Source organism: Diplotaxodon limnothrissa, linkage group LG18 (genome assembly GCF_057381915.1).
Source record: "Diplotaxodon limnothrissa isolate DT_005_m linkage group LG18, D_limnothrissa_male_GT1.1, whole genome shotgun sequence".
NCBI lineage: Eukaryota > Metazoa > Chordata > Actinopteri > Cichliformes > Cichlidae > Diplotaxodon > Diplotaxodon limnothrissa.
This window is the reverse complement of record NC_140613.1, coordinates 9,924,230-9,943,874: the sequence shown is the minus strand read 5'-3', so window position 1 is coordinate 9,943,874 and position 19,645 is coordinate 9,924,230. Positions and strand designations below refer to the sequence as shown.

The following is a 19,645-nucleotide window of genomic DNA, read 5'->3' as shown; positions in this document are numbered from 1 at the left end:
CCAGCTTTAAATCACCATTTCTCTCTCTCTCTCTCTCTCATAAGTCTCTCACATGGCATTAAAAAAGCATTTCACAGTGCTCATGTTGGAGAACACATGGGACATGACCTTAATGTGCAGTAAGAAGCTTAGACAGCAGAGCTTTGCTTGAAAGCCATTGGGTTTCTCCACCGAGTAGACAGAAAGTTAAAGTAAATCTGTGCGTGGGTGTCTTTATATGGCATTTTAATCTTGGCTGAAAAGCCTCAGTGTTTCTGATTCTTTGGAGTTTGTGCTTTTCTGTTGTTTTTGTTCTTTTTCAGGGGGCAGAAAAGGATAAAAATAGCACAAGGAAGTCCATTGCAATCAGCAAAAATTGCCGGTTACTTTTCATAGAATATAGATAAGCATAGACTGGCCTTTTATCCTCTGGAAAAACTATTGTTATAATTTCTTTCCAAAAATGTGTCCCTACTTGCCAGATATTCAACAGTCATCAATAGAAAGTTTTCTAAGGGCTATTTATTTAGCAGAAAAGAGTGAAAATTCAAGCAAAATCCCATTCATCTCCATTGATCCTAGACCTGAAACAGTTAGTCAGAGACAGATGTTTTTTTTATTTTTTCCCCTCCCACGTCAGAAATCAATACAGTCTCAAAGCTCTTGTTTACTTTCTGCTACCTCCGGGTACAGCTCCTTTCTCACACTGTGTCATTTCCTGCTGTTCTCATTACTAGAGCTGCTCGAACAAAAAAGCACTTTACTTTTTGTGGTGGCAATTACAGGGAAACCAGAAAATATTGGCGACTCCTGAAAAGAGTCAGTTATTGGCATAAGCAGAGATTTTCTGTAGGTCAAAACTTTCTCTGAGAGCTTGGTGATAATTAAATTCACGTCAATAATATTCTCTTACTTTAGGCAATTATGTTCATTTTGGATCAGTAGGAGGGCAGATTTTGGTAAAATCAGTAGTATATTTGCAATGAATTCTTCTTAACAGCAAAAATGTCTTCACATAATAGAACTTCAGAACTACGTCTTGTAACCGTGAAGGCTTGTTTTTAAGTTAAGCTTTAATCAGTTGTGGAAATCTTTAAGGGCTGGTTTTCTTTCTGTGTGACTGCAGTTTCACAGAATTATCTTTTCTGAAATGTAATTATGTAGTTTGATACAATGGTTTTCTGCTTACTGTATAAAATGTCCGGACTCTATATATGAGCCTCCGGACTTTATGTTCATGATGATCCATGACAAAGGTTGGGACATTGTTTGAAGTTTATCACATGTGAACTCATCAGTGAGTTTCTGAGGGGTCTATGTCTGGGTAGAGTGTGCAGGACACAGGACAACCACTTGCAAGCTGGGTGTTCACAGGACTATTACGTGTGCTTTTCTCAAAATTTGTGCAATCAGACATCAGATGGGCTTTACACTAGGGAGCTGGCAGGTTAAAGTGCATGTCTGAAAATGGCTACGGTGTAATTCAGTCACTAATTGCATTTGTTTTTAACAGTTTGTGACAATAGTGGGGCTCTACAGCACAGATGGATAAGATCTAACTGGATTTGGATGCACAACCTTTCATGGGATTTCTTTCAGTTGAGAAAAAAATAGAAACATGCAGACCGTATTCTTCAGATGATTAATTAACAGGCTGTGTTTGAAGGCTGTGGTGACATAAACGTAAACACCAGAGCTCAGTAATTCCTCCATGGACAGATTAAGGTTGAAAATCCTCCACTGTGTGTTTTGACAAACTGCAACCAGTTTACCAGGCGGAGTGAAAGGACACGCTTCAGCAATACATTCCAGTCAATATTTGTGACTCACTCTGATCAAAAGCACACGCAAGTTGAACACACATGCTTACAGCTGTGTGTGTGTGTGTGTGTGTGTGTGTGTGCATTTTAATGTGAAATGTCACACACTTGCAGCGCAGTTCAATTAAAAGGTTTTCTGACAACCACCAGCTTATTACTGATCATTAATTATGACCAGCAGAAAAATGCATCACGGCTCATAATCTCTGCAGCTGTAATGAGGGATGTGGATGCTGGAAATTAAGCCTGTATGTTAAAGCTATTTGTCACTTCTACCTGCTACTTTTGTAATGTGATTTAAGTCTCATGTGTTGTTGTTTGTCTGTTAGCTTAAACTCTGTTTCAGAGAAGACAGTAGTCATGAAAGACCAGGAGCTTCTGTGAAATCCACGGGGGGAAAAAACAAAACAAAAAAACCACTGAAGACTTCTCATGTGGCCTTTTTTAACCTTTTGACGTTTTCTGTCTCTCGCTCTCTTTTTTGCATATCTTGCTCTTTGTGGTGAACGCCGCTCGCTTTCCTGTTTAAGACAACTTTTCAATTTGTCAGCATTTTACCGACATATGGCGTAATCGCCGCCAGGCTATGTGCTTTTGGCAAAAGAGTTAGGCTAAGTATTAACTGACCAAAAACTTTCATCCTACACAATGATTGGGAAAGTGTGGTTTCCAGCTCTGGAGGTACTGCAGGTGGGCCACGAAGTTGTTTAAAAGGGAGAAATCAAAGATTTTTAGCTCATAATTGCCATTAAATATTAATTTAAAAGAAGCAAGCAAAGCCACAGGATGCAAAAAGTATTCATTAGTCTTTCATTTCTGACCTGTTTTCAGTCTGTACATGTTTTATATCTCCTCTGTAAAAGGTTAAATGAACTAAATCACCAGTTAAGGCTGTTGTTTTTAACAATCAAAAGGAATCAGTGAAAAACATCATCAATAGGTCTAATTAAGGGCTTAAGCAGGCTGCAGAATACTTTCTGATACCATAAACGTACTCTCTGGAATTTGGAAATAATTATGAATGATGATGGGTGCATTTCCTCACATTAGAATAGTTGTACTTCTGTTTGTGTAACATGTATTTTTCTGTTAGCTGTAGGAAATGTTTAAAAAAAATAAAACCCTGAACAGTTATTGCACAGAATCACCTTTTCTGTATTTAGACAAGGACAGATCTTGTTCCCCATTTGAAATGACAATTTGTGTACACACACAGAAGAAACATAAACCACGCCAGGCTGAAATTATTAATTAAAGAGGAGTATTTTTACATGACTCAAAACATGCATCGAGTGGAGCTTAATCACTTCCTCAATCCTCTGTGGATAATCTACATGAGTGCCTCGCTCGAAAGAGAAGATACCATCACATCCTTCCCACAGCTGTCACAGATGTATAAGCAACTACAGCAGCTTAAGAAGCAGCTGTGAGACCTGATTTATATTTGGACTACTTCTCTCCTATAGATCTGTCTGAGCTAACTTCAGCAGTTTCATTACCTAAACCATCGTGTTATCCTTTAGATCTTTTCCCTACTTGGCTGAATAAGGATTAACACTTCCAATGTTGAGTGTTTCCAGCACCTTGTTGAATATATGACACAAAGGATTGCACACAAAGTTGTGCAGGCAGAAAAAGGGGGTCCAACTCAGTACTAGCAAGGCGTACTTAAAAATGGGCTGCAGAGTGTATCTGTTATAATGGCACCCAGAACACATCCTCTGCTCTCAGCTGAAACAGTCCTCTTGCTGGGCCGTGAGGGCACATCAACTGAATTAAAACGTTCTGCACTGCTTCTAGCACATGCATGAATATGAGTATTTCAGAGTTTCTTACTGGGAAAAAGAACAGCATCACAAATGCTGTATATATTATTGAAAGAAACGTACTATTTCTAATAAAGTTTTATTTGGATTTGCCACTTTAATATCTGTGCAACCACTCGATTTGTTTTAAAGAATATTATGTGCCTCGTACTGTATTATCTGCCTTGAGGACCTGTAAATAAAATATGGGCTTAGATCATCTGTCACTCTTTTGGGCTACATTTCTGAGAGTCTAGAAAATAGAATCTGAAAAGAGCCCCTTTAAAAACAATGCTAGAAAAATATAGTACAAAGTACACTATGGTGCCAAAAGTATTCGCTCGTCTACCTTCACACACGATTGAACTTGAGTTCTTAATCCATAAAGTTTAATATGATGTTGGGTCACCCTTAACAGCTTCAACTCCTCTGGCAAGGCTTTCCAAAAGGTTTAGAAGTGTATTTATGGAAATTTTTGACTGTTGTTCCAGAAGCACATTTGCGAGGTCAGACACTGATGATGGACGAGAAGGCCTGGCCACTCTAATTCATCCCAAAGGTGTTTTGTGCAGTTGGGGTCAGGATTCTGTGCAGGCCAGTCAAGTTCTTCCACACCAAACTCACTCATCTATGTCAATGTGGACCTTGTTTGTGCACAATCAATGTTGGAACAGGAAAGAGGCATCCTCAAACAGTTGCCACAAAGTTAGGAGCATTAAAATGTCCATAATGTGTTGGTATGTGGAAGAATTAAGAGTTCCTTCCAATGGAACTAAGGGGCTGAGCCCAACTCCTGAATAACAACCCCGCATCATATATGGAAGAAAACGCTGGAATTCACTGAACTCCTGAGAGCGATTTCTTTCACAAATATTTGTAGAAGCAGTGTGCCTGCCTAGGGCCTTGACTTTATACACCTGTCGCTATGGAAGTGATTAGAACACCTGAATTCTATTATTTGGATGTGTGAGTGATTACGTTTGGCAATATAATGCATCTGGCCCTGAATACCTTTAGAAAGTGTTGAGCTACTCTGGGTGGGGTCCACAATCACACATAATAAAACATCCCTCGATACTATCAGTATTGTTTGAGTGCAGACTCTCCAGTGCCTACATGAATAATGCCTGAGGTTGTCTCTCTGTCCCAGTCAGCGTGTTTTTCAGTACATAATTTACCATGTCTGCACAGCCTGTCAGTGAGTTTGTTTCCATCTCTGAAACAAGCTCAGACAGACGTTTCACCATTATGAAATCTCCAATAAAGCCCTTTTTTTTTTTTTTAAGTGCTTTTCAATATAAAAATTTAACGTTAGTCCTCCCTTTTCTGTTTATTTAATTATACCCTCTGCAGGAAAAACATGTTACATAATACATATTTTCTCAGCCTGAAAGCTGCGGTGTAGTCAAGTAACTGCAAGTACATTTTTAGCATTTTCTAGATAAACTACTTCACTCCCAGGCTTTATAAAATGATAATCTATACAGCCGTGTTGTCAGATAATTATTTTTTGGATATGCTTTTTGCTCGGTGCTTATCCCTGTCAGAGGCCGACACTTGTCCTCTCACAGTCTACCTGTCAGTCAAAAAGTGTGGTTAGTGGTTGTCTGACATGTTTGACTGTCACTTCTGCTGCTGTGGCATTTTGCAGTTGCTTCTTGTACTGAATATCCTGTTATTACATTTATTCCAAATAAGCCAATAACAGATATAATCCTCGGGTGTCATTAAAATGTACTGTTTCATAATTGTAGGGAGAAAAAAAACATTCCCCTGAAAAATAGGCACACTGTGTTCTTATAGTTTGGTTCGTCTGATACTCATTTCCATTCTGATTTTTTGCAATATGGCACTACTTCGAGAAAGGCATCAGAAAATAAAGAAAATACAGGGATTTTTATTACCGATAGGGATGCGTGATGTGCTCTCATTCCAACGGCGTCAAACGCTGCTGTTGTGTGATATGCAGCTGATTTTTCCCAAATTATGCACAGGATATTGTTTGGTGTCTGTGTCAGGATATTGGTCCTTTTTATAGAGCCACACAGAGAGATGGTGGTGGTGCAGAAAGTGGTGGTTTTATCTGTCTGAGCGTTTGAAGTCCTTTAATATTTTAATACTGATTTTGATTCTCTGTCTTTTTACATTAGCATGATTTTGCTAGTAGCACGTCTCCGTTGTGTGACCCTGTGTTTTGATTCATGAAGTCATTATTATCCTTTTATGTTAACTTTTAGTTTTATTGTTCAGGGTCTTGTCTAGTTGTGGACGCACTTCATTTTATTTACTGTTCTAGTTTTAGTTAAGTTTAGTTTAACTTTTAGGCGTTCTGTTTTGAGTTTGTTGCTCCTCATGTTTCCTCCTCTCTGCTTCTATTATGTGTATTTGTTCTGTTGTGCTTATTTCTCTTTGTCTTCAGATTAGCTCTCTGTGCTTAGGACTCATGTTTTGGTTACTTCCTATTTTTACTTTGAAGGTCCCGTGTTAGTTCTGGTTTCTGATTTTCCTTACAGTCTTCATCTGTGTCTCGGTACCCTCTTGTTGGTCATTACCTAATGAACTGTCTGGGTATAGTCTTATATTCCTGTCAGTCTTTGTCACAGCCTTTGCTATCTTTGCTGTGTGTCTTCTCCCTGTTTAGTCATGTGTAATGCTTTGCTCAAAGTGATTTTTGAATTATTGTTTATATATTACCAAAAAACAAATGCAGGACCGTCTTGTGTCCTGCATTTAGGCCCTCATTCTTAAGCTCCACATCCTGTGACACTTTAGCCCTGCACATAAAAGAATGACATTTAAATCACAGATAGAGGGGCAGTTACAAAAGTCAACAACTGGACTCATTGTTGTTTCTCAATCTGAAGCCAGTGTTGCTTTATTTAATTTGCTCATTATAACGTTAGCTAGTTTAAAATTGGAGAAGAGTGAACAGCCGGATTGGTGCCACGTCTGCAGGGATGGAGGTGCTCTGTTGGTCTATTGTGGTAAAGAATGAGCTGGGCATGAAGGCAAAGCGGTCCATTTGCTGTTCACTATATGCGCCTCCCCTCACCTGTGGCAAGAAGCTGTGGATAGTGACCGAAAGAATAGGATCAACAACACAAGAGGTGGAAATGAGCTTTCTCAGAAGGATGTCTGGGCTCAGCCTTAGAGATCATGCCAGGAGCTTAGTCAACTAGTACAGCCGCTACTCTACTGGACTGAAAAGAGCCTGTTGAGGTGATTTGGGGATCTAACTAGGGCAACTCCTGGATGCCTATTAGCTGAAGTGTTTCAAGCATCTCCAACTGGGATGATACACTGGGGCATCCGCAGAACATCCTGGGGAGATTATGCCTCTCAGCTAGTTTAGTCCGGAAGCTGGAAGAGCTGAATGAGGTGGAGAGGGAGTGTGGGCATTTCAGCTTTGACTGAAGACCCAGATAAATGGAAACAGGGCAGGGTTGTCCATGGTGGGCTTGGCAAGATTTTATATAGGTCTCAAGTGTGGCAGACATGAAAACACTACTGTATTAGTACATATGTTCACAGATTCAGCTCTGCTGTTAACGCCAGAAATTCAAACTAAACCTTTCTGAAATGTAACCCTGAGCAACATAGCAGACCCACTACAAACAGCAACAAAACACTTTTGATGCATTTTCCCTGTCTGCCCTTCAATCATACGTTGGCTGTCTCAGACGTGTTTATAAAATGCAGTGAAAGGATATTTGCCCTCTTCTTGATTTCTTAGTTTGTTCCATATTTGTTACTCTAAAATGTTTTAGCTCACCAAACAAATTTCAATATTAGACAAAGTGATGATTTCATTTATTAAGGGAGAAAATCTATCGAAACCTGCCTTACAAAGCCATTTCTAAGGCTTTGGGACTGTGAACCACAGTGAGAGTCATTATCCACAAATGGAGAAAGCTTGGAACAGCGGTGAAGCTTCCCACGTGTGGCCAGCCTACCAAAATTACTCCATCAATGACTCATCCAGGAGGTCAGAAAAGAACAAAAAACAACATCTTAAGAACTGCAGGCCTTACTTTTCTCAGTTAAGGTCAGAGTTTATGATTCAATAATAAAGAGACTAGGGGGAAAAAAAGAACTGAAAGGCTTGTTTCATACTTTCCAAAAAACAGCTTGACGATCCTCAAGAGTTTGGGGGAAATACTCTGTACACTAACCAAAAGCTGAACTTTTCAATTGAACTTTTCATAAAAAGAACATCACACCAACATTTAAACATAACGGTGGCAGTGTGATTGTCTGTCGCTGCTTTGCTGCTTCAGGACGACTTGCTGTAATTGATGAAACCATGAATTCTGTCCTCTACCAGATAATCCTGAAGAACAATGTTTGACCACCAGTTCATGGCCTGAAGCACAAACGCACTTGGGTTATGCAGTAAGAGAAAATTCACAATATGTCCACCTCTGAATGACTCAAAGAAATTAGACAAAATCAAGTTTCTGGAGTGGCCTAGCCAAAGTCAGGACAAATCCAATTGCGATGCTTTTGCACGACCTTACCAGGACGATTTTGGTTGAAAACATTGAAACAATTCTCCAAAGAAAAGTGGGCTAAAATTTCTCCACACTGATGTGAGAGATGCATTGGCAGTTAATAACTGATTGCAGTTTTTGCTGCCAACGGTGGCACAACCAATTAGGTTTATTTAGGTGAGTCAAAATTATTTTTTCAATCTTTCTGAATAAATAAAATCATCATTTAAAAACTGCTTTTTCTATTTACTCAGGTTATTTTTGTCTAATATTAAAAACTGCTTGATGATCTGAAAAATGTAAGTGTGACAGTTATGCAAAAATACTGGCAACCGCCCATGCTTCCCCTCAGCCTCTATCAAACACACATGTGAGGTCAAGAGCACTGAGGTTCAAACTCATCCAAGACTGTTAGTAGATGCACCTATGATATCAATTTAAAGCTCGTACGTCACCTTAATCTTGAGTTATCGCATTCAAAACGTTTTGAATCCAGGAAGCGGACAAATACTTTCTTTTACTTGCACTGGAGATGAGTTGAATCTAATTTTACCCTCATCCTAAACGGTTATGGTTAATCCCTTTTTTTATATGTCCAATTTTTCAATCACACAACAGTTATGGAGTATTTATTGTGCTAATAATGCAAAATGTGATTTTTACAAATGAAAACAATGTAAAGTCAAATCAGTTTATAATTCTAGGCTTTGTGAGCTTCAGTAATCCCCTCATTATTTGCTTGTTTTACTCTGGACTGCCACACTGACCTCAGGCAACTGTTCTCCTCTCTCAAGTGCGTCCCGCAGGTAGCGCCCCCTATCGTTGTTAGACTGCAGCTCGCTGCAGAGCAGGTCACCCAGCGTGACGCGACGCAGGCCGAACCTCTCCTCCATCCGCTCACACTGCAGAGCCTTACCTGAGCCTGGACCACCTGAGACAGAAACACAGAGAAACAAGCAGAAATAAGGCCATATCGTCACGGTCAAGTGATCACTGAGACTAACCTCCTGTGAGAAGAGGATGACGAGGAGGAAATTGAAAGATGACAGAAGAATATAAAGGAGGGAGATGATAGGAAATGGACGATGAGTGTTTGTGTGTCCGAAAGAAGGTACAGTTAAAGAACAAAGAGAAACAGATAAAAAACAGATAAAACAAAAAATAATCAATTAAATTACATTTATTAAGAAGGAAAATGGAAGGTAAAATTGTTTCTGCATTTTTCTGTGAAGTCTTCTTTTTTTTTTTTTTTTTTTTTTTTTCCAGCTCAAAAGGTTTATTCAGATGAACAGATCAGAAACATTTCCAAATGTCAGACAGCTTAGAAGCAGAGCCATACCCTGATAACATCCATCGCTCCATGTGACATTTCACACAACAACACCACAACATACAAGAACTGATGCCAGCTTTAAAGTGAGGAAATCAGGAAAGAAATCAGCTGGAGCAGAAGTGAGTTTACTTCAAAGCCTGTGTTGTTAACATGCTGACTCCAGGCTCACTTCTACGTCTCAGCATTTAGCTCTTGTCACCCAGAGTGTGCTTGTCAAACAGGTACTCTGCCATCTTGTTGTTGTGGGCATCCATGCGGGTGAGGTTAGTGATGTGGTCACCCAGCTTCTTGATGGACTTCACCTGCTCATCCAGGTAGTGGCTCTCCAGGAAGTCACACAGATGAGGGTCATTATGCTGAGAAGCCAGCTTGTGCAGGTCCAGCAGAGCCTGGTTGACATTCTTCTCCAGCTGCAGAGCACACTGCATGGCCTCCAGCCCGCTGCCCCACTCATCACGCTCTGGTTTCTTGATGTCCTGGAGTAAGACGCGACCTCCTCTCTTGTTCTGGAAGGACAGCAGCTTGTCAGCGTGCTCCCTCTCCTCATGGCTGTTCTCCTTGAAGAAGTGGGAGAAGCCTGGCAGGGCCACATCATCACGGTCAAAGTAGAAGGCCATAGAAGTGTATTCTGTCATTCAGAGCATATCTTTTAACATAACCGAAGTTCCTCACTCATTCCCTATTAGTGTCATTCAAACATGCAGCTGGCATCTAGTTGGTAATGAGTTAATGATCGATGTGTGTGTGTGTGTGTGTGTGTCTGTGAAGTCTTCTAGGAGTGGTTTTTCACTGACTTTGCTGTTAGCATCGCAATAACATTTAAGCTGCATAATAAAAGAAAGATCATCTGTATGCCGTCCTCATTAAGACAGGGGTTTGTGCAGAAATAAGTTTGCAATTTGCAGAGTGATGCAGAGGTAATATAACAATTACTTTCCACAAGGAGTAAATAAGGAAAGCACTGCATACTTTTAAAAAAGTAAAGAGTAATGTGGAGGGCTTAAAAAGGCAGAATGAACATACAAAGCATCATATTCAGAGAAAGATAAATCAAAGTGGGAATTAAACCTTTTTTTCTAACCAACCAGCTTTCATTAAGTAATTACATTTTAGCTGCTTTCACTTCTTACGGTCAGAATATATACCGGCACTTTCTGTGTTTGATAGCTTGCTGTGATGCTCGCAGGTGTTGTTGCAAGTATAATTGTATAACGTGGCCGTGAAACTGTGTGAAGCAGTCATTTATCAGCGCTAGCCTTGAGCCTAGTAATAAAACTCAGGATGCGCTTCATATTCATCATTATTCAACTCGAGTTGAATTCAAAAACAAGTGCGCTCATCACCATTTCCTTACGGAGCACGGACAGATATGAGCGAGGTGAGGCTCGCACGGTGGGGAACGACTGAAATCAGAGAGAAGAAATCAAGGAGGAAGGGCTAGGGATTCATTCAGAACATAAACACCGCCTTCGTTTATTTAGCCAGGCTCCATACGCTGCACAGACACCTCCACCAGGATGTAAAATAATGACCCAGAAATCCTTGAGAAGCTTGTTAGTGGCTCTTCTAGTTAGTTCGTCTTGCAAGTCAAACCCCTGCGAACTGTCTGAGTGTGAAGACGGTTTCATCACTGAGAACATCATCTAGATGAACCCAGTTTAAAGGTCACAGCTTTGGGAAGTGTTTTACTTTCCTTCTTACTTTTACTTCATTTTCTCAGTAGGTGTCACAGTGTGCACTGCAGCCATGTTAAACATTTCCATGCTTTTAGGGTGCAAACAGCTTGCATAAATGAAAATGTCCTCAGATATATTCGAAACCAGCCTTTGAGGCTGGATTATTTCCTGAGCTTTGAGAAGGAGTAATATATAGAATTATTAGTTTAAAAACAAACAAACTGATGCATGATTTTAAGAAAAAATGTCACTTGTTCAACTAATTACAAATTTGATTTAAAAAAAAGCAATTTTATCAAACCTGTAGCCTCACAGGCTGCCGCCTCATCCAAACGGCGAGTATATTTAGACACAAATATAACTTTTCACAGTGTAGATGATGTTATATTAATGTTTCCAGGATCCTGGTTACTGAGCTTTGTGAGGAAATAAGTAGCAGGGGTGGAAATCCTTAAATTAAGGTGTTTGTGAGCATGAGATGCTGCATAGTGTCCTCCTAGCGTCATTCTTTTGTCCATTCTCAGAACGAGTTTTTAAGAATGTATGGGGTGCACTGAGTGTCATATTGGGAGCAGTGAGAAAGCATTTTTAAAAAAATCATATCTGACATGTCTCCAGTTGTTGGCTAGTTGGCCTGTATGGTCATCTTAGGCGCAGAGTTCTGGGTGCGAGCACAGCTGCTGTTTAAAGCAGCCAATCAAAATAAAGTTGGCTTAAATGGAGCTGAAACAGCTTGGTCGAGAGGATTACTTTAAACTGAATCATGCAAAGCTATGGCTTAGGCCAGCATTAAAAATGGGCAGCAGGAAATGAGTGTGATAACATAATGTGGTGTGGATTTGATAGAACACAGGAGAATCATAAAGATTCACACATTTTTTTTTTTTATCCATATAATCTAAACCTAAACAGAAACATAAAAAACATGAGTAAAGAATGAATTTGCAGCTTTGGCATGTTTGAATTCTGCTTCTGGTTTCTCTGCTAACGCTCAGTTTGGTAGAGGCTGAGATCTGAGATGCCCAAACCATCCTACCATGTGTGAACAGCACTGTCACAGCGGCGTCCGCGGTAAGAGCCAAAGTGACAGATGGAATAAATTAGAGAGACAGAGATGAAAACGATGAGCACAAAACAAGGCAAAGACAGATACAGCCCTGCTAAATAATGTTTCCTTAAAGCATTAATAGGTAATGTTAAGAAACTTTATCAGTTTACATGAAAAATGGACTGGGAGGGGAGATTTTTTCCTCAAAATGTTGACATGATTTATCTGTTATCTGGTGATGATTACTGAGAATGAAAAATGTTCTTGCATCATTTTAATCATTCGACAAAAATCTACACATTGTGTTTCACAATGAGCAAAGATGACAAACCAACACAATCCTCTGGAATTTATATTCTGTATGTGTTAAATTACATGCACTACCAGTCAAACGTTTGGACACACCTTCTCATTTAGTGGTTTTTCTTTATTTTTACTACATTGTAGATACTGAAGACATCAAATATATGAAGGAATATATATATGGAAATATGTAGCAAAGAAAAAATAAATAAATGACTCAAAAAATATGTATTATAGTTCCTCAAAGTAGCCACTCTTTGCTTTGTTGGAAGTGCTGCAAACCTTGGCCTTCTCTCAGTGAGCTTCATGATGTTGTAAGAGAAATGACATCTCCATTATTACTTTAGGAACTGGAGGTCAGTCAGTCCGGAAAATTGTCAAAACTTTAAATGTGTCCCCAATTGCAGTCGCAAAAACCATCAAACGCTACGACAAAACTGGCTCACAAGAGGACCGCCCCAGGAAAGGAAGACCAAGAGTCACCTCTGCTGCTGAGGATAAATTCATCCAAGTCGCCTCAGAAATCAATTTAACAGCACCTCAGATTAGAGCTCAGATAAATGCGACACAGAGTTCCAGTAGCAGACACGTGTCTACATGAACTGTTCAGAGGAGACTGCGCGAATCAGGCCTTTATGGTCAAACAGCTGCTAAGAAACCACAGCTAAGGAAAAGCAACAAGGAGAAGAAATTTGTTTGGGCCAAAAAACCACAAAGAATGTTGTAAGGGCTATTTGACTAAGAAGGAGAGTGACGGTGTGCTGCACCAGATGGCCTGGCCTCCACAGTCACCTGACCTAAACCCAGTCGAGATGGTTTGGGATGAGATGGACCACAGAGTGAAGGCAAAAGGACCAACAAGTGCTCAGCATCTGTTGGAAAACCATTTCAGGTGACGGCCTCATGAAGCTCATCGAGAGAATGCCAAGAGGTGCAAAGTGGTAATCAAAACAAAGGGTGGCTATTTTTTAAGAATCTAAAATATAAAACATGTTTTGAGTTATTTCACACTTTTTTGTTTATCACATAATTCCATAAGTGTTCATTCATAGTTTTGATGCCTTTAGTGAGAATCTACAATGCCATGAAAATAGACACCATTAAATGAGAAGGTGTCTAAACTTTTGACTGGTAGTGTATGTTATCAATTAATCTTCTGTGCCTTGCTGATTACCTGACTGACTGTTTAATCAGCTGATTCTCTTATTAAGCCCGTAAATCCTTAAGGGGAAAAAAAAGTTATCATTAGAAATTTCTTCATTAGCTTCAGCAGGGTGGTTTCTGCTTGTTAATGGCATCCTCTAACACCATAACACTCGTTTCCAGCCAGCCCCACTAAGTGCAAAATTACCACTGTTGCATCACACACTACCAGCAGGTTTTTCACTTTTTAAATGCAAGTCTGATTACAAGGGCAAATAATAATTTTCCGCAGAGAGGGGAAATAAAAAGAGAGAGAGATGGAAGTCAGAGAGCATGGTGGAATAAGACAAAAAGATAGAAATGGAGGGAAAATGGCTTAAGTAAAAGCTCACATTAGTATTTCACTGCTTTTTCCCCCCTGTAGCACTTCTGCAGAACACTTTTGGATGGGTAACCCGATGCAGCAGATGGTTTGTTACACCGAACCATCTGGAAAGTAGTTCTTAGAAATTGTTCGCCAAAAAGCCAGGCACTTTTTCAAATATTCTTGACAGATCATTGGGTCTCACCATCTAACTTAGCGCTCACAGGAATGATCTATAGAATTTAAAGAGCACCAAAGAGGAAAAAAGTCAAGCTGCAAACTGAGGAGCTTTGAAAGTTGGGGGGGTGAGTAGTGCAGCGATGTATGTAGCATGTAGCTGGCAGATTCTTACCATCTATACAAGAAAAATTTGTATTTTAAAGGGACCCACTTCCAAAAATACTTGGCAGGTGATCAGATGAACCATTTGTCACAAGAAGGATTTTTAAGTCACAAGTTACCATGCAAGGCAGTTGGTGAGGCAAATCCACATTAAACTTGAAGGCAGCTTGGAGATTTTGCTAACTTACAGAAGGTGTATCTGTACCCAAATTTATTGGATTCTTTTACCTGTCGGCCAAGTTTGATGATAGTTTTTATTCAATCCTGTTGTCAAAGAGAGAGAGGAAAAAGAGTCTCCTCTTCTGACTTTTAATTAACAAAATGTAAGTGCCTTCATTAATGTTTAATTCTTAGCAGCATGTGCAGGTGGACAGGTTTAGCATCAATATAAACAAAAGGCCGAATTATACAGAAGACCAAAAGTTCAAACCTGACCTGATATGTACTCATAGAAAAGGACACCCATGTTTTCCACACAGACTCTTAACAGATGACATTGCATGTTGGATCAAAATCTGACAATGCTTTTCTACATTCATAATTCCATCACTTTTGATAACATCACCAACGCCACTGGCTGAAATGGAGCCCCAAACCATGACAGAGCCTCCACGTTGTTTTACAGATGGCTGTAGACACCCACTGCTGTACCTCTCTCTCCTCTGTACATACTGATGAGCACTTCAACCAATGAATCATCACTCCATCACACCTGTTGCCACTGATTTTTCAGTCCAGTTCTTGTGTCATCTGACACATCTCAGTCTTTTCTCTTTGTTTCACTTAAGAATGGCTTCTTGAAAGCCATGCTCCCACCAAGACCATATCTTTGAGGCTTCAGTGAACCTTAGATGGATCAACTTAAGGATCAGATAAATCTCTCAGGTTCTGTGTCTTTTAAAAAAAAATCTGAAGGACATGACTTTCAGATTCTGTTAATCTGCTGTCAGTTCTTTTTAGGCCTGCCATCGGTTCTTATTTCCTGGACTTGTCGAGTTTCCTCCGATTATTTTTATTTATTTATTTTTTTAAAGATCCACGGCACACTGTGCTGAGTTATGCCAAGTTTTCAGGTAAAAGCTCTTTGGGAATCACCTGGTTGGTGCAAAAATACTATTTTATGCCTGTCAAACTGTTATCTTTGTAATTTTTCAGCACTTGTTCATCCCTTCAGTTAGGTAGGATGATTCACTTCTTCAGTGATTTTATGAAACTGTGGCTCCTTGGAAGAAAATTATGAAGAAATGTGGAGCGGCTCTAGACTTATGCACAGCACTGTATATTTAGCTAATTAATAACACTAGTATTATACTATTATATAACTAATTTAGAACAAAGGAAACATGAGATGTGAAGCATAAATATGTCCAGCAAATGGCAGATATTGGAATTGGTGTAATTACAATTTTCCCCCATCTTATTTCTTAAATTACACATAATTTCTTAACTTCCAGCTCTATATTGTTATTCCTCGACTCCCTCTGATCCCCTTTTGGTGTACCGTCTCTTTAAGAAAACTTGGCTGCCTCTTGAAGTGACTTCATATGGGAAAAAAACAGAAACCGCCCAGCACTGTTAGCTTTTGGCCCAATGGGTTTACCTGTACATACACTAACCTCTATATTTAAGATTTTATCTATTGTCAAATGAGCATCCAACACTGCAGCACAGAATGTGAGTGAAATTAAGGAAAAGCTTGATATGCTCACTGTAAAGACACTCTGGTGCTGTCATCATGATTTCTGAGAATAGGGAGATAGCCTTTTTTTTTTTTTTAGCCCCTAATAAGTCTGAGAGATAACCTGTATCTCCCCTGAAGCAGCAGCAGCTTCATTGAAGCTGGATGATAAAAGGAGGAGACAGGGATGGTGAAAGGCTACAACACTTTCATGTAGAACTGAGGAGTCATCAAGCTGCGTCACGCAGTCTTGAGTCAGTATTTTCAAAGTTGGAATGACATCTGACGGGGCAGGAAAGAAAACCTTTCGTCCCTGCAGTTGTTTCTTGAAGGGAAGTGCTGGACAACTTGGGTGTTTGAAAGCACTCTTTAAAAACCTACAACTGCTGAAAATACAGCAGAATAAATCGGTTAATATTATTAATGACAAAACATTATGGGGACCAATTAAAGTAATATGCAGCTCTATGATTTTCTTCTTCTCTTCTCTGTGGTAGCTTTGCATGATTTGACCATGTTAAATATGAGCATCCATGACTGTAGCAGCATTTAATGACAGAAAATAATTAAAAAAAAACATTACAGACCATTTTAAAGTCATATAAGCATCTTAAGCTTGATGGTTTTCCGTTTAGGTTAATTAATTGAATGCCCCTAAGCCAGCGGTCCCCAACCTTTTTTGCGCCACGGACCGGTTTATGCCCGACAATATTTTCACGGACCGGCCTTTAAGGTGTCGTGGATAAATACAACAAAATAAAACTATTACCGGTACCGAAAAAAAGAAGATTTATTCATAACACACATGAAAAGACCCAGGAAAACCGAGTTAACGATAAAAACGATAACAAAATAACGCTGAAAACCGATAAAAACCCTGAAAACCACACATTTCATACCTGAGCCTCAACTCTCACGGCCCGGTACCAAACGACGAGGCCCGGGGGTTGGGGACTGCTGCCCTAAGCCTCTTAACAAAGAGCAGTTTGTTAAGAGGCTTAGTGGTTTTATGAAAATATACTTTATTTTTATTTATATAGTTTATTAACTCACTGACTGCCAGTCACACTAGATAAAAAATAGGATGGTGTTTGGTGGTGATGCTGGTTTCCCAATGATTGCACTAAATTTCTTTTCATTTGGCAACTGTTTGCAGTTGCAAATTAGAGGAACTAATTTCAGTTGCAAGGAGATTACAACTGTCCAACTCAGCAGAGCCGCTTCTAAAAAGACTGCAGATTCAGGGATCAGTTCCAACAACGTTATTCTATCAAGTTGTGGAAGAAGACCCAAACTGTCACCCTGTCACTAAGGCTCAAGCCTGCCATGAACTGGAACCTGCTGGAACACTGACATCACTCTCCACAATGAAGTAAGCTTTAAATTTCCATGAACTGAGAGAGGAATAAAGACGAGGCTTTCAAACCCACAGTAAGTAACAATGAATCTAACAAATGAAAGTGATCACTTGTACTGATGCTCTGATGCTTACAGAGTAATTCAGCATTTTTCAGCTCATTTTTCCAGCCCACATCTTACTGATGTGGTCCAGAAACAACTGGAAAAATAAATCTGAGTTTCTGTATTGCAGAAAAGTCTCCTGGAAAGGTTGACGGACGATTTCCCTCGCAGACAGTGCTGTTTTATTTTCATATCAGCGTGTTCTTTTTAAAAAAAAGAAAGTAAAAAACAAACAAAAAATGAAACATGTCAGCTTCCTTTCATACATACATGACGTGCTCATATTCATAAGGGTTCACAGAGCTCCTGCTACTTTGCTTGACACAACACTATGAGCAACCTGCCGGCAGAACAGTGGGTGGTAAAAGATATAAGAGCGATCAGACAAGAACGGTGAAGGTTTTATTCAACAGCTGCCAGCCAGAAGAAAGTTGTGAGGCTGTGTAAAATGTAAATACAAACAGAAGGCAGTGATTTGCAAATGATTTAAATTCTAGAATTCTTTAAAAATGAACTCTAGACCTAAAAAAAACAGCATTTCAAAGATCTTTTTCTTTCTTATAAAAAACTTGCTCATTTTGAACTTGTGATGATCATGAAAATGGGGAAAGGAGTCGATTTCTCAGTGTGCTGCATCACCTCTTCTTTTAAGATGTCTATGCTGTTAAACTGAATTTAATACATAGTTCAGTATCTGTCTATCTGGGAACTGAGGACGTCAGCTCCTGTGAGTGTGTCTTTCACACTACTAAATAAATGATTTCAGCTGCTCAACAGTTCGAGTCTTCCATTGTGATAGCTTTTGTTTCAAAATGCACCAACTGTGGACGGTGTGCGACATGTCATAGGCTTCTGTAAGGGCCAATGCTGTGAAATACTTGCAGAATGTGGTTCAGCAATGTGCTAATAAAGAGAAGCAAATAATAGAAATAAGAAGGATGCAAAACAGACACTGTCTGAATGGCAGTAAACTAAAAACTGTATATATCGTTCAGCATTAATGATGCCTTCACGAATTTGTGACAGATGCTTCTGAACTGTGTTTATAGCACATCAGATGCTTTTTCTCTTCTTTTTGCTAGTGTGCTCCTCTTTAGATGATCAAGGCATAGACGCCATTAACTGTCCCTCAAGTTCTGTAGACATGAAGTATACAGACAACCTCTGGGATGTCAAGCATTGGTGCAAGGGACGCTGCCAAATAGTGCCACAGACTCTCCTCTGCCCCCGACCCCTCCCTGAGGTTTCTTCCTGTTAGCAAGCACTGTCGCCAAGTGCTTGCTCAAAGAGGGCCGTTTGATTGTTACCTCACAGGTAAAGACTGTGATTTGGTACTAAAAATATAACATAATTGAATTATGTGAGCTCTCAGGAGCTCACTGATCCGCTGATCCGGGTCTGTGAAAAGATCCTCCAGGATACCATCCACTGTCTCAACAGTCACATCCAAGAAGTGACAATGATCATAAAGGAAAACTAGAGAAAAATCAGTCATAAGGGCATCACAATCAATCACATTGCACTGCAAAACCATTCACTTTTGGGGGTTGCCTTGTTGTTTAACTTGTTATCATGTTGACTTGCACCAAGACAGGCAGTCGTTTCTGTTTTCTAACTGGATAGATTGATATCCCTGATGTCTTACTGGCTTTATAGTGTGTCCATGCAGTCTGTCACAGAGTAATGACGGATGCTCATTTCATCTGCAATAATGTTACTTATTAACCTATTTAGTCTTTTGCTGTTCCTACTCCAGCTTTTGTTTGAGATATGCTGCTGGCATCAAATTAAAATGGCAAAAATACAAAAAAACAAACAAAAAACCCAATTACTCAGTTTTCAAATTTTCCCTTTTTTATTCTGTTTTTAAATACGTTAACTTCTGTTTTAATAAATTAGACTTTCTATTTTATTTTCCTGACAGCACAGTCGCAGATTGTTATAAATGGAGTGAAATCCTAAATGTTATCTTGATTGGCTGACCTCTCATTATACGGTATAAAATTTGTTCGGGAGACACATCTGAGTGTAGGTGACAGTTGTTGCATTTGTGGGTGACATTTTCCTCCAATTATCTGCTGCTGCTGTGAAAAAGCTTTTGGTCTGGCTCAGCGTCTGTTTTTCAAATCCTCCGACAAACTGGTGTTAATTCAGATCAGTCTGGATTTGTCCTGAGAGTCCATGAAAAGGGATTTTAGCACTG

General features: G+C 39.5%; 1 protein-coding gene and 1 pseudogene across 1 annotated transcript in view; both read right to left on the bottom strand.

The window, feature by feature from the left end:
• Positions 1-19,645, bottom strand: part of ak5 (adenylate kinase 5) — a 111,520-nt gene that overhangs the window by 15,911 nt on the left and 75,964 nt on the right. The window contains exon 11 of the mRNA XM_085379049.1: positions 8,862-9,025. Within this exon, the coding sequence (XP_085235175.1) occupies positions 8,862-9,025 (164 nt within the window). The remainder of the gene's footprint in view (positions 1-8,861; positions 9,026-19,645) is intronic.
• LOC146613102 (ferritin, middle subunit pseudogene) lies at positions 9,360-10,091 on the bottom strand (annotated as a pseudogene).